We start from the raw sequence: 17,387 nt of genomic DNA, 5'->3' as shown, positions 1-17,387 counted from the left end.
TATAGGTGCATGAATGCACTAGTCTCTAGGTCATCAGATAAGCGAGAGCACCTGTGGTCACCTCTCTTGTTAGATGCTTTTTCCGGATGACTATATATTTGTGCAGTTCTTGATGCATCGTCTGCACGCACACTAACACAAACGTAACAGGATTTCAGGACTGCAGTGAGGAAACTTCAAACAAACCTGTTTAACATTTCATCACACATTTACAGAAATGAAATTACATAACATCAGTTACTTCCCCTTTCATACTTTACTAGCTGTCATTTGATATTATAACTAAGACATTGTTACTTTTCATGTAAAGTAACAGTTATGTAACATTTTTTTAAGTAGAACATTGTTACAATTTAAGTTACTTTTTATGAAATTAGCACAATATTGTTACTTTAGGAACCTAATATTCTTAGGGATACTTTTATTCAATAATTGGGATTTTGTTACTTTAATTAACAATAATTCTAAAAGTTAAATTTTTAGAATATTAGAACAATATTGTTACATTAAGAAAAAAGAAAAAAAGTGACTTTTTTATAATAAGTTGGATATTATGATGTAAAAAAAGTTACTTTTTATGGAATAAGCACAACATTGTTACTTTAATAATTATAAAAACGTTAGTTTTTATTTAATTGGATATTGCTACTTTTCAGCAACATAATAAAAGTCACTTTTTAAAGTGCAAGTAGGATATTATTTTTATAAAAAGTTACTTTTCTATTCATATAACAAAATATTGTTAATTTAAACAACTACAATTTTTTTTTGTTAGTCAACAAGTATGACTGCTACATTTTAAGTAATAAAAAGCTATTTTTCATGACAGCACAACATTGTTACTTTAAGTCCCTTTCTATGAGATTACACAGTATTGTTTTAAGCAGTAATATCTTAATAATAAACAGTTACATTTTATGTGTTAAGTAGGATAATATTACTTTATAAGTAACAATAATAAAAAGTTACTTTGTATGCAGTAAGAAAGATATTGTCACTTTTTAATAACAATGACATAAAGAACAAAAGAACCAAACAAAAGGTTTCAGAAGACAGATGTAAATATGTAGTGACAGATATATATCATCTTACAGCCGAAACTTCCTTATTTTAGTTTCTTGAACCCCTCCCTAGTTCTCTCTCTCTCTCTCCGTGTGTGTGTGCGTGTGTGTGTCTCTCTCTCTGTCTCTCTCTCTCTCTCTCTCAGTGTGTGTGTGCGTGTGTGTGTCTCTCTCTCTGTCTCTCTCTCTCTCTCTCTCAGTGTGTGTGTGTGTTTGTCTCTCTCCCTCCCTCCCTCTCTCTCTCTCTCTCTTTGTCTCTCTCTCTCTCGCTCTGTCTCTGAGACACACACCCTTCCTCTCTCAGCAGTGGGCGGTCATCTCTCTCTCTCTGTGTCTGTGTCTGTGTCTCAGTGAGGCTCAGGGTCAGAGGATGTCAGGTCTCTCTTAGCAGCTCAGATGATGTGCTAGCGGTGAGGATGGACTCCCACACACTGCAGTGAAGGCAGGTTTGGCGTCTGAAGCTGTGAGGTCAGTCGTACAGGAGCAGCATCATGGTGGACACAGCTGAGAGTGTGAATAAAGACATGAAGGTGTTTGTGGTGGACAGCCAGGCGCTCGCGCCCCCGGTGTCTGTGAGGAGGGACGGCCCGGCGCTCTTCATCATCTACCTGCTGCTGGCCGTGGCTCTGCTGGGGGTCTTCATCGAGGCTGGCTTCATCTGGCATCTGTACAGCAGGTCTACGGTGAGTCCTCGTGCACGTGCTCCTCATCAGTTACTACTGTACGTCTGCTCAGTTAACACTCATGTTAGAGCAAAATACTCTGCTTTTCATTTGCTAAATGTTTGCACTTTTGCACATGCACACATACGGAAAAACTAAAACAAGAAAGGATGCAAACCTGGTTAGAAAACAGAAAATCTGCCAGTCTTCAATTATGCCCAAATATATCCAAATGCAAAACTTCATAAAAGTACATCTGACAATAATTTAAATTAAAATCTAAACACAGCTTTACGTGTCTATACAACAATTATCAGAGAAAAGTATATAGGACCATTAAATTCCTTCAAAATACAGAATATTAATGAAGCAATGTTATTGAATAAAATAAAGTGCATTCATTTACATTTAGTCATTTAGCAGACACTTTTATCCAAAGCTACAGTACTTACAGACGAGGACAATAGAAGCAGTCAGGTCAACAAAAGAGCAATGATATGCAAGGACTATAACAAGTCTCAGTTAGAACATATATATGTGTGTGTGTGTGTGTGTGTGTGTGTGTGTGTGTGTGAGAGTGTGTTTCCTGTGAGGGTTAGGGTTAGGTGTAGGGACATAGAATATACAGTTTGTACAGTATAAAAACCATTACGCCTATGGGATGAACACACTTTACACAAAAACAAACATGTGTATGTGTGTGTGTGTGTGTGTGTGTGTGTGTGTGTGTGTGTGTGTGTGTGTGTGTGTGTGTGAGTGTGTATGTGTGTGTGTGCGTGTGTGTGTGTGTGAGTGAGTGTGTGTGTGAGAGAGTGTGTGAGTGTGAAGAAAGAAACACGTGGAACAACATTAGTGTCAGTAATCTTTGACCAGTTTTGAGCCCCGAGGATCACAAGTGTGACCCTTAAAACGGAGATGAACACATGACATGAAGTCTCCTTCAACATCTAGAGTCCTGAGTGTGTACACGAGCTCCAGAAGAGCACAGAGATCCCTGATGACGGCACTCGGACTGAAGATGGAGATGCTCTCGTGCTGCTGACTGATCTGGTCTGAAGGGACGCGTGTACTTCACAGTGCTTCTAATCTTTTCTGTGATCATAGAGTGTGTCTCAGATAATACAAGAGCTCATGAAACACGCGTGTGCAATGACTGCAGACATCACTTCCTCTTACACTGCAGGGAATGCTCCCATCTTTCTCTGTTTGGGTGCTGCCAAACGTCTCATAATCTCACTCTGCGTTGTCTTCTTTGACCCCTGATCAGAGGAATCAGCGTCTTCTGTTAAATAAGGCACTCCTCTGCTGTTCTAGAGTCAGTAATGACTGGATAACCCATCTTTTGGTCAGTGGCAGGTCTAGTTCACCAGTAGCCCTGAGGTTTTCCAAGTGCTGAGGGTTTGAATCATTGGGTAACTAGCCCTGATTGCTAACCGCTAGGTTGCACAACCCCCACAGATTATTGCTGATGGTTTTGGATCACTGTGTAGATTTCCTGTAAACATATATAAGGGTTTGCACACTCACACCCAGGTCAGACACATAAGCCACTGTGACATTTTCAAAACCCAAAAAAAAAAAAACACCAACCTTATACAGTCATAACACGCAGTAAAGGGCATTGGAAATACAGGTTTCAGCTCCATGTACTGAAATCAGTTGGTGTTCATTCTGGTAAAGAGCGTAATATCCTCCATCAAAACTAATTACAGTGTGTTACGGTCCTGGAAAAGACTTAAGTGCATGAACTGGAGGACTATTACTTTCCATACATCCTTACTGATCTTATAGGACTGGGAGGCTTTTAATAAAAGAATTGAAAACAACAGTGGGGAATCAATTCTTGGAATCAAATCTCACTGAATCGGGAACCAGGAATCAGAATCGGACTCGATCCCAAAAATGTTGGTATTGAACAGCCCTCTACTCCAGGACATAAACCACTATGTAAAGCACTAAGTAATTTATACACGTACACTAGCAACACTCAAATGCATTGCTTTTCAAAGTATAATCCATTTGATAGCACACATGAACACAGGCGTCTCTTTGTTGTTGGTTTTCCGTCTCTTGCGTTTCGCTTTCTTCCAGTGCTGCCACCTCGTGGAACAAATGATTAGTGCAAAGCAAATTCAGTGCACATGTGTGATCTGTGTGTGCGAAGTATGCGTCGTTACAAATGTGAGTGGTTACAAACGGTGACAAAATTAGCATCACCCACACTGTAGATACAGAATTTAACCGAAGTTGGACTTGATGTTCCTTTTCTGACACGCAGGATGTTCAACATCATTTGCATGTTTCCAAACAGCCGTTCATTCATTCGTTACGATGTTTATAAAACTCTGATTCCAAAAAGATTGAATTCTGAGGCGTTGGGAATCGAGACTCTCTTCCACAGATTGGAATCAGTCCCATCAAGAAGCACTCATTAATTCAACAAATGTTCACTAAAAGTGTTAAGAAGACTGATTCGTTTCCACGAAAAGGTTCTTTCGGATAGATATTTCTAATGAACTAGTTTAAAAAAAAAAATTGAGAGGTTATTTATTACAGTAGAGCTGGCTTATGTTGTTCACAATTTTAAGCTCTGCACGCAACTTTAATAAAATGCAGTTTTTTTTACTTTTCTTCCAGCCAATGATAATTCTGAAAGAAAATGTCTTGAGCACAGATCAGTGGTGCATCTGGGGAAAGGTTCCTTCAATCTTAAAAACAAGAATCAAAAAAAGAGTTGAAAACAACAATGGGAATCGATTCTCAATTCAAGACTCGATTCCAAACATTTCAGTATTGAACAGCCTTGCCTTCGGCATTGGCTGATTTTATTTAGCGGTGCGACTGAGAAGAGATTAGCACACTTGAAGATCAGATGCACTGATGACACACAAATATTTGCGTCAGTCTGAATGCATTAAAAGCCATTCGTTCAAACGGCTGTGAACAGGCCTCTATTTACTTTATATATTCCCATCTGAAATGCCAAGACGCTATAGGAAAAATATGTGAAAAACATCAAATATTTTCTTTCTTTTCTCTTTCTAGCCAACATCAGATGTCCAGATACTGGAATATAGTAAAGTGAGTATATTTTTTACACAAGTGCGTACATGAACGTGTGTTTGTCTATCGTATTAACGCTGCTGTAAATATTTATCCGCAGGGAGAGAAGTCCTCGTTTCCCAGAAGCTCTCATGGTTGGTAAACACACACACACACACACCGTCACTGAAGTGCTGCTCTTCACAATGTGTTCAGTGTTCATTCGGCTTGTTTTCTCAACAGATTTTAATGAGGTCTTGCCTGCAAAGCCTCCCAAAGCTGAGAGCAAACCTGCAGCATTTCTGCAAAGTACGTAAACACCTTCCACACACAGCCGAGTATTTTTCTTCATATGCATCAGCCATTATATTTCTAAAAGTAGATTTAAAAGTGGTTCCTGCATGACGTGTGTGTGTGTGTAGTCGCCTCGCCCGTGTCCGGTGGGAACGGCGTCCTGCACTGGAGGGCCGACAGCTTCCCCGTCTTCATGAGGGGTCTGCAGTACAAGAACAACAGCCTGTACGTCCAGCAGGACGGCTACTATTACATCTTCTCCAAGATCTCTCACATGGAGAACTGCAGCTTCTTCAAGCACCAGGTGATGCAGTGGACAGAGAGGTACAGCTCCAAGGCCATCGAGCTGATGCAGAGCTCCAGGTACTCCACAGCACACACAGATCTCCTCAGACCACAGCCGCAAGAGTAAAGCTCATCGTGTCTCTTCTGTAGGTTCATCTGCGTGCCCAGTAAATCCCAGTGGAGGGGCAACAGCTACCTGGGAGGCGTCTTCCAGCTGTTTGAAGGAGACAGTGTGTTCGTGAAGGTCAATAACAGCTCGCTGGTGTATGGAGAAGTCTACGAGAACTTCTTTGGGGCCTTCATGGTCTAATTACTGACATACTGCTGTGAGAAAATCACACACGGGTTCTCATTCCAGTTTATAGAGTATATTTTACATGTTTGATCAATCTTTGCAATATTAGAATTGTGCTTTTTTATTTTTTTGACTTCTCAGGTGAATAAAATATATTTGAATTCTGACCGACAGATCAAATGCTATTTCTCCTTTAATCATGTAATCATGTTTTATTTTTATTCTTATTCTTATTTAAGAAAACATGTTTCAGACAATTTTTGTTATCCATATTTTATCTATTATAAGATGAATATATATGTATGATTATAAACCATAGGCTCTCCAGTGTATAATACATAATAACACTTCCTCCGGTGAAAAAGTGCTTCTCCTGTTGTCTCTCACATCAACATCCAGACACGTATTAGTTTAGAGCTGTTTAAACGCTGCTGGATCTGTGCAGATTTCTCTCCTGATTCAGACCAGAACACTTTTGGCAGAAGTGTTATTATGAATTACGGACTCATATTTTCATATTTGGATGTGTTTCATCTTTTGTCTTCTCCAGATGTGAACTGATGGACTGGAGTGCTGTGGATTATTGTGATGTTTTTATCAGCTGTTTGGTTCTCATTCACTGTAATGTTAAGTTTAAATGTATGGCTGAACTCCTCCTTTAAGTGCGTTCAACGTGCACTTGAATCGATCAAACGTTCAGCTGTGCGTTCAGCTTCTGGCGAGGAGTGGGGGTGTGACATTATTTGTTGTTATTTATAAAAGTGCATACTGTAATGTCATATTGATTAAATGTAAATCATAATAATAAAATATTGCATTGTCAGAGTCTTCTCTTGCGAGTCACAAGAGTCTTGCTCAACGACGGGTATCTTCCTCTCTTCCATCTCTCGGTTCAGCCTCAGTGTGCTTCACAGATAGAGACAGAGAGATGGAGGGAAGCACAGATAAGCAGGAGATGTGTGGGGACAGGCAGGATGTGGCGGTGCGCGCTGGAATAAGACCGAGCACAGGAACAAACGGGTTTTTTGGAGGGGGGGCAGCGGTTGTTTTTTCCTGACTCAGCGCATTTCTGCATTCACAACGGAAGTTTCCAAAAAAACCTGCAGGCGCCCACAAACGAATGGCTGTGTAGTTTCTTTTCGATTTTCTTTCCGCGTTCAGATAGAGAGTAGAAAATCCCTGCTAATGTATTCTGCCCACATTTGTGAGTCAAGCTGATGTTACTCTGTGACCCACAGGTCAGATTGGGGGGGTCTTGTTTGGCTGGTGTGTGAGGGTCCATTCGCCCCCACTGGCAGATACTGGTATTACAAAAGAACTGAGTTTCTCAATAGCTTTGGCTAATTTTCCTCCATAAAATAATACATTTCCTGTTCACACCAAATGTGAATTTCTAATTCATTTAAGCAAACTGCTCATGCAAAAGAGTAAATCCACCTGTCTACAATTTGCACAAGAAACTAAGTGCACATGCATCAATCTGACGAGTTGATTTGCATTGCAATTGACACAACTGCTAAACTGCTGAAACTGCTGAAGATGATCGTTCAGTTATTAATATCTGTCAGAAACACATGCATTCTGGGTGAGATGTTATATTTGCACACTGAAAAAAATTGCCTAGTATGTTTCACAAATAATTACAAAGGCATGGTAACACATCGAATTAAACACAAATGTTTGATGTAGAAAGATGCAAATAGCATTCTCTTGTACAATGTACTCAATCAACACATTTTATTTATAAAGCACAAAAAAACTGATGTTGACAAAAATGCTTCACAATACAAGACACAATACTGAATACACATACTAGACGCAAGCTATATAGATAATAATAATAATAATAATAATAATAGTGAAATAAATATAGTTAAATGGAATATATAAAGGGGATCATGATATATTCATTTTTTATTTACAACTTTGAAAAAAAAAATGTTTTTCAAGATGCCATTTGTGGTGTCCTGTAAAACTTGCGTCATTATACTAGATGCTTTACCAGGAGAAAAGAAACAATTTAACACGAGTTTCTCCTTTTGACGTCAGCTCAGTCACAAGAATGTAGCAAAAAGAGAAGTGAGAAAAGTGCCTTAGTGTGTATAAAGTGCACACTTCAGCTTGAAGGTGCTGGACAAACACTTGCAGGGTTTCACTACCGTAGGGACTTCCACTTCACGTTTACAAACATATCGATACGAACCTTGAATTACAATATGAGACGTCTTAATATGTGTGAGCATTACTCGATCTCGCAGGATTTTCTTCAACTAGATCTCAGGGCTTCAGTTCACTCAAGCATTTGGAAGACAATGATCTACGTCGAGATTATGTTTCTTTCTGTGTCTTATCATGTGCAGAAATCTCAAACATAAGTGCCAACAGAAAGTCCCTTGAGAGCAGGAGTTAACTATTTGAGGGCTCCTGGACTGAATGTGGCTATAGAAGGAGTGTAAGGTCTAGACGCCTACACACTAGATGCTCTCGTACACTCATTAGCACACTGTGCAGTCTTGGTGACATGGCATTTGATACACCTGGTGGTTTCCTTCCACAGCTGCTCACACTACACCTGAGCATGACAGGAAGAAGAACTCTGAGTCTGATGTCACTTCCTCCAACAGCCATGCATGTCATTTAAAGATAGATAGATAGATAGATAGATAGATAAACAGACAGACAGACAGACAGATATATAAATTAAATTGGCAATTGACCTAATAAGTTGACCTAATCAGAAGTCAAGATGGGCAGAGGATCACCAATTCCCCCAATGCTGCGGCAAAAAATACTGGCGCAATACCAGAAAGGAGTTTCTCAGAGGAAAAATAGTTGAAGTTATCATCATCTACAGTGCATAATATCATCCAAAGATTCAGAGAATCTGGAACAATCTCTGTGTGTAAGGATCAAGGCCTGAAAACCATACTGGATGCCCGTGATCTTCAGCTCTTAGACAGCACTGCATCACATACAGAAACGCTACTGTAATGAGAATCACAGCATGGGCTCAGGAATACTTCCAGAAAACATTGTCGGTGAACACAATCCACCGTGCCATTCACTGTTGCCGACTAAAACTCTATAGGTCAAAAAAGAAGCCATATCTAAACATGATCCAGAAGCGCAGGCATTTTCTCTGGGCCAAGGCTCATTTAAAATGCACTGTGGTAAAGTGGAAAACTGTTCTGTGGTCAGACTAATCAAAATTTGAAGTTCTTTATGAAAAACTGAGACGCCATGTGATTCGGAATAAAGAGGACAAGGACAAGGACAACCCAAGTTGTTATCGTTGCTCAGTTCAGAAGCTGCATCTCTGATGGTATGGGGTTGCATGAGTGTGTGTGGCATGGGCAGCTTACACATCTGGAAAGATGAGCTCCATCAATGCTGAAAGATATATCCAAGTTACAGAACAAAATATGCTCCCATACAGACATCGTCTCTTTCAGGGAAGACCTTGCATTTTCCATCATGACAATCCCAGACCACATACTGCATCAATTACAACATCATGGCTGTGTAGAAGAAGGATCCGGGTACTAAAATGGCCAGCCTGCGGTCCGGATCTTTCCCATAGAAAACATTTGGTGCATCATAAAGAGGAAGATGTGACAAAGAAGACCTAAGACAGTTGAGCAACTAGAAGCCTGTATTAGACAAGAATGGGACAACATTCCTATTCCTAAACTTGAGACACTTGTCTCCTCAGTCCCCAGAAATTTGCAGACTGTTATAAAAAGAAGAGGAGATGCACACAGTGATAAACATGGCCTTGTCCAAACTTTTTTGATTTGTGTTGATGCCATGAAATTTAAAATCCACTTATTTTTCCCTTAAAATTATCAATTTTCTCAGTTTAAACATTTGATATGTCATCTATGTAGTATTTGGAATAAAATATAGAAATGTGAAACTTCCACATCATTGCATTGTTTTTATTCACAATTTGTACAGTGTCCCAACTTTTTTGGAATCAGGTTTGTAGATAGATAGACAGATATTCATATAGATAGATAGATAGATAGGTACATAGATAGATAGACAGAGAGATAGCTATCTCTTGGATCTGTGTGTTGTGGCTGTCACAGTGTTTGCTGTTGTTCTGTGGGAAGCTTTGAGCATGAGTGAGAGAACGAGAGACTGAGAGTGAGAGACGGGGGCGGTGGAGCCTGCGCTTCTGATTCAGCACTTTTCTAGCATCTTGGTGGAAGTTTCCAGAAACTTTCTGCCTTTACATGCAACCAGCCGTTCTCTCTTCTAATTCCTTCCCATTACTCAGAAAGAAAGAGTGAAAGAGAGAGAGCAACGAGTGGCATGAGAAAGAAAGAAAAATGAGCCGCTCGTTTCTTTCCAAGTATCAGCCTCTGTTCCACTAAAGACCATGATCAGAGAACCTTTACCCAGACCTAACAACAGAGGGATGCTGGGCTGATCATGCATGTTAAACATCAGCACGTTCTTCTCACTGAAACCAGCTGTGAACAGGCTTTGGAGAGTCTGCACTGAGAAAACACTGAAGATTCATCACTGAACACTGTGAAACAAACAGTGATGGTCTAGTGGTTAAAAGATCTGGAGCACACTCTTAAAAATAGTTTTTTTTTTTTTTTGGCATCAGTGGTTCCACAAAAGAACCTTTACCATCCATGGAAACCTTTTACGGTTCCACAAAAGCTTCTTCACAGTGGAAAGGGGTTCTTTAGAGGATTAAAATGATCTTCACCTTCAAAGTTCTTTAGGAACCTTAACCCAGCTAGAATTTTGTTTTGTTGTTGTAAAAATGTTCTAAGAACATTACTATGGATTGTTCTAACAATGTTTTTAGCGGGTAGTTTTATTTTTGTTCCCAGAATGTTCTCTCAAAAGATACGATAACGTTCTCTAAAAACATTCTAAATATGTTTATTAATAACATTATTAGAACATTATCCCCTAACATCCTAATAAAGATTTAAGCAGAGTTAGACTTGGATGTCTGTTTAAAAGTAATAGTTTGCTTTAAGGTCACCATAATGGTGATAAGTGTTGGCTTTAGTTGTGCAATTTGACACTTGGTTCGTCACAGTCATTCTTTAACTGCTCTAATCTTTGTTCAGGCAAAAACAACAGGAGAACATCAGGTTAGATAACGCTGGTTGCTGGCTGATGATTAATATTTCATTACCTATGTGATTTGGTCACCCAATCTAATGAAAGGTGTCAGTTGCATAATATTTATGAAAGTGACTCAATGGGTCAACAGCCTGAGACCCTGCTGAATTTAAAGCAGATAATTTCAAGGGTTTAAAGAAAAAAAAAAACCTTTCTTTGGCACACAAACATCAAGATTCAGTGTATGAATCTCAACAATGGTGACGTGCTTCATGCTGCAATGCATTCTGGGTACATCATACAAAACTCATACATGGCACCCAGAATGCTTTGCAAATTGAACATTTGTAACATCAGCAAGTAACCAACTTCATCTGATGACATTTATCTCTCACTGTTTTTGCTGTAACAAACATAATTACAGCAGTTAAATGAACCGTAACTGAAAGAGTCATACTGCCTAAGTACTGATCACCATAATGGTGACATCAAACTAAACTATTATTTTCAATAAACCATCAACACCTCTGTTAATCTCAATAAGAACTTTTTTACATTTATGACAGAAATAAATCTTGTTTTTAATAAGTGAAGTTGGTAATACTGTTTCTGGAGTTATTTACGCTAGAGTTTGACACCAAACAGAGGTTGGGTTTTCACTTTCAACCAACATTTGACTTCTGAGCGATGTCATGTCCACATCTAGTGTGATGGGAAGCTTTATTAGAATGTTAGAGAATAATGTTGTAACAATGTTATCAATAGACATTTTTAGAATGTTTTTGGAGAATGTTATCCTAACTTTTAGCAGAACATTCTGGGAACTAAAATAGAACATGCCGCTGAAAACATTCCCAGAACATTAAAAAGTTTTAGCTGGGTTTATTTTTAAGAGTGCAGGTCCCGGTCCTGTTGAGAAGACAGTCAAAGATGCAGCAGGTTTCCTGAGCTGAAAATACCAAGCCAATGCTTCACTTGTCCACATCCATCAACAGATGGCAGAAGAGAACCACTGAGACTCAGCTGCAGATCTGTTCAAATATGCATCAACATTTTTCAGCTGTTTTTAATTTCTGAAGCAGGTCATAGCAGGACAAGGACGTCTGCTGGAGCAGATTTGTTTGGAAGCAGAATCTCTGGTGTTTCAATCCAGCTGGCTCATCTTCTCTTGGTCTCGACATCTAACATTCACTGGCTCCACCTAAACATCCAGTGAAACATCTCTTAAATCATCATGTTACGTGTGCATGCACTGTTTATTATGTGTCATGAGTCTCAGTAACTGTGCCGAAAAAGAGTGAAATCCTCCTCAAAGTGTGCGCCTGATGAGAAGCGTGGCCCTTCTGACAGGAAGACTACTGGACGTGGTTACAGTAGATGTGCGGTTGGGCTCTTTCTCAACGTCTTTAGTCATGCAGATCTTCTCCTGCCTTGTAACAATTTCCAGAGAAACTGGAGATGCTGGAGATGGGCCAGATCTGATAGCTGGCAGATTTAATATGGGTCATTTTATAAATGTATTATTGAAAAACAAGCTCAAATAATGTTTTATTTATTTTCCTCTATTTTCCTACTAAGTTGACTGCAGAGTGAACTTGAGCAAAGATGGTAGTCATCTAGTACTAATACGGTTCAATTATATTAGCCCAATGGGAGAAAGACTGCACAAGACTGGTCCAGCCTGATGTATAGGCATTTTAACACTTTGAAACAACATTTATGAGATGGCCCATGTCCGATTTCATTCTTGTTTGAGTCATGTGAATTTGTCAAACAGTTCTTCTAGGGTTTCCAGAAACAGCTACCTGGAGGCGTTAAAAAGAAGGCGCCAGAGAAAAATACTATTTTTTTTAAAAGGATGCAAACATTTCTTAACTAACCACAACACAACCCTAACTAACTAGAAAAGAAAAACCAACTACAAACAGTCAGCATTATGAAGAATCACTTGACGAGAAGTGTCACTTACAGCTCATTCTACATTCACCACTCATTTTTCAGATGAAACAGGACAAGATATCAGTGGTATCAGACAGAAATCATAGCTGTATCAGAAGCAGAGACTCTTTGCTCTTTGGAACAGTGTGCAGTGACGAATCACTGATAGCGAGATCAGGAGCGTGGATTGGGAAAGTCAGTTTTGACTCATGTGGAGCATGTCTTCGGTGGAGCCTTTCCTGCACATTCAGTGTCATGAAGTCTTGCACTTTTGCTGCCTTACAGTCATATATATCACACTGACTAATGGCATTTCCGGATGCTCTGTCCTCTATGCCCAAATCTTTTACATCCGGTAGAGAGAAACAAAGCAATGATGTCATAGCGTGAAGTGTGTCTGCAAGTTTTATTTGGAAGAACTTGACACACATGCATTGTTTCATCTCTGGAACTTTAGTCATTTTGTACTTCTACACTATCTGCTGAAAACATATATGTGGTCTCAAGCAAACTCGGGCTGTTTGTTTGTTTGTGTGTCGAGCGGATGTGTCAGTATGTGGTGAGGACTGAAACCTGTTCTGTCGCCTCTGACAGAAAGTGACGTGAGCGAAGTGGCCTGGATTTAGAGCAGAACTTTCCTCCCACAGGGTCTGATCAGATCTAGTCATAGGAAAGTCACACATCAGATCTCAGTAGCATCTCAGACATCAAACGCAGTCAAATGAAGATTTCTGTCCTCATGTTCCAATTAAATTAGCTGGAATCCCAGAATTTCTTATATGGGATCTCCAACATTTCTCATCAAATGACCTGAATCCCAGACAGCAAGCAATTCTGGCCCAGATCCGGCCCACATTTGGCCCGCGTGAAATCCATGTGATCCAAAAGTAGTCAAACCCATTTATACATCATCTTAAAGCTGAATAAATAAGCTACTTATAAAATACTAAAAAAACATCTGGAATCTGAAAAAAAATTCAAAACATTGAGAAAATTATCTTTAAAGTTGTGCAAATGAAGTTCTTGGCAATGCATGTTACTAACTGAAAATTAAGTTTTGATATATTTATAGTAAGAAATGTACTAAATATCTTCATGGAACATGATCTTTACTTAATATCCTACTGATTTTGGGCATGAAAGAAAAAAATTGCTATTTTTGTCCCATGCAATGTATTGTTGGCCATTGCTGCAAATATACCTGTGCTACTCATGACTGCTTTTGTGCTGCAGGGACACACACATATTTATTTTAATTTTGCAACCAATACCGGATGCCAGCTTCTGAGTCATCTGTGTCTGTTCTACTGTTTTATTTTAGGAAGAAACATCCGGTGATGCTCAAATAAAACTGCAACATAAGTAACACCGAAGAGCGGCAGCATCATCTCACCTCAACAAACAGCCCACAGTTATGTAAAATGAACTTTTTGCATTTTTATTATATCCTCCGTTTACAAAATAAAGCATTTCACACAATCATCATTACATTCATCTCTAGAGTTCCTGAGTTTGTTAGCATTCATACAGTGCTTTCCTTCACACCAGACGCACAACACATGAAGAGATGTTCATGTACATTCACACATGCAGCTTTTTGAGTTCTTGAACATACGGCGAAGGGTACAGACCCAACCGAGGCACTAGTGTTGATGTGCGGGTCAAAGTTCACTCATCATTTCTGTGATGCACCTAAACATCAGTAGAATAATACAGTACATGCAATCAGTGAAGGAAAGGGTTCGGTCAGACGCCTCGCACACGTAGTGATGTCTACAGATGTGGATATACACACTATGTACAGTATACACAAAATACAAATATAAATATTGCAAATATTTTACGTTACACATATAAATACATTTAAATTATAAATAGTGCTTAAGAAGCATTGCTTATAAGTTCAAGCCCAGTCAAAGTCTCTAGAAGTCGTTGCATTTTCTGAGCTTTTGTTGTAGAGTAAAATCTGCAAAATTTGGCAGAATGCATTTGAATATTGTAGCTAAAAGGTGAAAGAGACACTCTTTTTGGTAGCTGAAGGCATTGCCAAATTAGCCAATAGAGTCTGTGGACATTAGTGGAGTCCTGTCTGTTAGAGCATTAGAAACAAGTCCTGAGTAGAAGGAAGTGACGCGAGCAGCCTCAAAGCAGTTCGGTCGGGCTTCTGCGGATCATGTGTGAAGCAGCGCTCCTAATCCGTCCACCAGAAACATCCCAAAGCCAGAGTCATTCATCACCAGTTTCCAGTTGTTTAGTGTGCCTTCAATCCGTGATTTGGCCATGAGGCGGCTTTCACTTTCTGGAAAGGTTGCGACTCGCCAACACGTCTGACTGTGAGGCGTTTCTTTCTTCCACTCAGGCAGCGAGACGGTGCAGCTGAGCTCCTCGCTGTTGTGCTTATTGTAAAAACTGACCGTGAACTTGCCAGATGTACATTGTCCAGTGCAAGTAAAGTTGAGCTGGACGTACAGGAAGTAGCTTCCTTTTCCCTTGATGTTCAGCACATTCTGTTTTATGTCATAGCTGTAGAGAGAGCCAATGGTTTGACCCTTTCCATAAGCGAAAGTTTCCCACGCCATCACACCTGATTTGAGTTCACCTGCAGGGCGGAGACAAAGAGACACGCTCAGTCCCAGGACTTTAACAGAGGAAGTCGATGTGCTAAGGTTTTTTCCGGGTTCAATACGAGTTCACTGTGTATGAGACTCCAAGATTTTTTCTAGCATTCTTAAAGTTCAAAATGTGAAATATAATGGCGTGAAACTTACTTTCAGTGGCCCTCAGGTAAACAAAATTCTGCATCTAGAAAAAAGAAGACAGAGGAAAGAAAACATCAGCTACATGTTCTTCAGATCAGTGTTTTGGCTGCTTGGTTTAAACACCACAACACAGATGCAGTTTTTTCTTCTTTAAAAAAAATGCTTTGTTGAACACCTTTGGCATCAATCTGTTTGCTTTATGTAATTTAAAAAAAATGACACTTTAAAAAAAATTGTATTGTTGTTACTCTATAAAAAATGCTGAGTTGTTCAATCCAATTTTGGATAAAATATGGACTAACCGAGCTGTTGTTACATTTTTAAATTCAATTTTTAACCTAAAAGTTGGGTTAGTCCATAACCCAAATTTGGGTAGAAACAATCTTTAATCAAAGAGTCGCTCTAATTGGAACCTTTATCTAACGTTATATCAACAACTGTTATTGTCAACTGATAAACGTTACTTAATCATATTAAATTTATGCAAAATGCGCTATACAGATAAACGTAAATATCTGATGGTATTTGCAATTTATTTAAATCTATTTTGAATAACTAAACTCTTCCAATTGTGGTAAAGCCATGGCACACATGTCACAATATTATGGTATAAATTAATTTAAATCCAGCCGACTCACCTTATACGCGTTTCCGGTCGACGCGACCAACGCGTCAGCAGATCCGTCTAAGTCTCGCGTCGGCCGCGCGTCGATCTTTTTCTCGATGTGTTGGGCGAAGCACAGCGCTCCCACTCCCGCTCCCACGAACAGGATGAAGAGCGCGATCACGGACACGGTGAGGAAGGTGTCCAGACACCGGCCTCGAGAGCGCGCGGCGGGCGACTGGCTCTCAACATCTGCGGACGCGGACATCTCGAGGAACGGCATGTGATTAAAGCGCTATACATCCACGGCAGGTGCAGCTCTGCTCGAGGGGAGACATCAGAGGGTTATATAGACGCAACAGAGGAGGAACTAACGGGTTTCCCTTGTCACCTCCTCCTCCGCCCAAGGGGGGGAGAGAGAGAGAGAGATAGAGACCCGGACGCGGAGAGAGGGGCGTTTAGAGAAAAACCGATCGACTTTCCGTTTCTTGCGCAAACGGAGATGGAAAGCGGGAGGAGAGTGAAGTGTGAGTTTCTGTGACTGGCTCTGTATTCCGCTCGTTATTTGATGTGTCCCCCCACTGACACTCAATACCAGAACACCTCCTTCACAAAGTCCGTTGCTTTCTTTTTTGTAAAAGTCAGACATGTGTCTACAAGTTATATTAGTGTGCACACTTACATTAGATTTGGATTTTGTTCACAGAACGTAGCACGGACTGAAGCTGCCAAGGGCCTAAAGTAGCCTACATTATACAAGAGATGCTAAACTCATTCACATCAACAGAACTCTGAAATGAGCTCAATATAGTAACTGATTTCTAATAAAGTAATTGATGTTTAGCATTTCGACATTCAAGTATTAGTTTGGGACCTGATTCTAAGAAAAGTCTGACATCATAAGCATGAGAGCTAAGTGAAAGTTATTTATTTGAGTGTTGGAGCCGGTGTTTTCTCGCAGTCCGTGATCGCTCGAAGCGGGTTTCTCTCGCAGCCTTAGAGCAAATCTAGAAATGTCAGTTTTAGATTTACAATCAGGATTAGGTGCTTCTACACCCTTGTTAATCAGCTGTCATTTCCAACCGATATAATAATAGATTATGGGTAGGATTCGAAAAAAATCCAAGAGCTGAAGCACAATGTGCAGTATCTTCAATACTCCTTCTGGCCGCTCTCCTGCCCCCACGGCCGAGGCCCACTACTTCACCACCAATATATTTGGTCTTTTTATCGTTGAACCACAGATAGTGAGATTTTTTTTATATGGATGAACGAATGTTGTTTTTAATAAAGTTAAAGTGTTATTTTTTAAGGTTTTGAAGCGTCTGGTGCGATACGTGCGTTATGCGCGAA

The 17,387-nt window shown here is 39.8% G+C and overlaps 2 protein-coding genes across 2 annotated transcripts; one reads left to right on the top strand and one right to left on the bottom strand.

Annotated features, from left to right (window-relative positions):
• The first annotated feature begins 1,289 nt into the window (after nucleotides 1-1,289).
• Nucleotides 1,290-6,099, top strand: LOC113082506 (tumor necrosis factor ligand superfamily member 14-like). Its single transcript, XM_026254139.1, has 6 exons — nucleotides 1,290-1,744; nucleotides 4,769-4,804; nucleotides 4,887-4,920; nucleotides 5,009-5,074; nucleotides 5,188-5,422; nucleotides 5,495-6,099. Exons 1-6 carry the CDS (start codon nucleotides 1,553-1,555, stop codon nucleotides 5,652-5,654), a joined length of 723 nt encoding a protein of 240 aa, XP_026109924.1. The 5' UTR covers nucleotides 1,290-1,552; the 3' UTR covers nucleotides 5,655-6,099.
• An 8,037-nt stretch (nucleotides 6,100-14,136) lies between these two features.
• LOC113082505 (uncharacterized) lies at nucleotides 14,137-17,015 on the bottom strand. The gene is made up of 3 exons (XM_026254138.1): nucleotides 16,069-17,015; nucleotides 15,440-15,473; nucleotides 14,137-15,270 (listed from the first exon to the last, which is right to left on the bottom strand). Exons 1-3 carry the CDS (start codon nucleotides 16,315-16,317, stop codon nucleotides 14,843-14,845), a joined length of 711 nt encoding a protein of 236 aa, XP_026109923.1. The 5' UTR covers nucleotides 16,318-17,015; the 3' UTR covers nucleotides 14,137-14,842.
• Between the last annotated feature and the right edge of the window lie 372 nt (nucleotides 17,016-17,387).

Source organism: Carassius auratus, unplaced genomic scaffold (assembly GCF_003368295.1).
Source record: "Carassius auratus strain Wakin unplaced genomic scaffold, ASM336829v1 scaf_tig00036401, whole genome shotgun sequence".
NCBI lineage: Eukaryota > Metazoa > Chordata > Actinopteri > Cypriniformes > Cyprinidae > Carassius > Carassius auratus.
The sequence above is the reverse complement of the archived record's forward strand: the minus strand, read 5'-3'. Positions and strand labels throughout refer to the sequence as shown.

Excerpts from the sequence above, each read along its gene's own strand:
- LOC113082506 (XM_026254139.1), top strand. The coding sequence starts at position 1,553 with ATGGTGGACACAGCTGAGAGTGTGAATAAAGACATGAAGGTGTTTGTG. Across the intron at positions 4,805-4,886 it reads AGATACTGGAATATAGTAAA|GGAGAGAAGTCCTCGTTTCC; the intron begins GTGAGTATATTT and ends ATTTATCCGCAG. Across the intron at positions 5,423-5,494 it reads GAGCTGATGCAGAGCTCCAG|GTTCATCTGCGTGCCCAGTA; the intron begins GTACTCCACAGC and ends TCTCTTCTGTAG.
- LOC113082505 (XM_026254138.1), bottom strand. The coding sequence starts at position 16,317 with ATGCCGTTCCTCGAGATGTCCGCGTCCGCAGATGTTGAGAGCCAGTCG. Across the intron at positions 15,474-16,068 it reads CGACCGGAAACGCGTATAAG|ATGCAGAATTTTGTTTACCT; the intron begins GTGAGTCGGCTG and ends TCTTTTTTCTAG. Across the intron at positions 15,271-15,439 it reads TTACCTGAGGGCCACTGAAA|GTGAACTCAAATCAGGTGTG; the intron begins GTAAGTTTCACG and ends TCCGCCCTGCAG.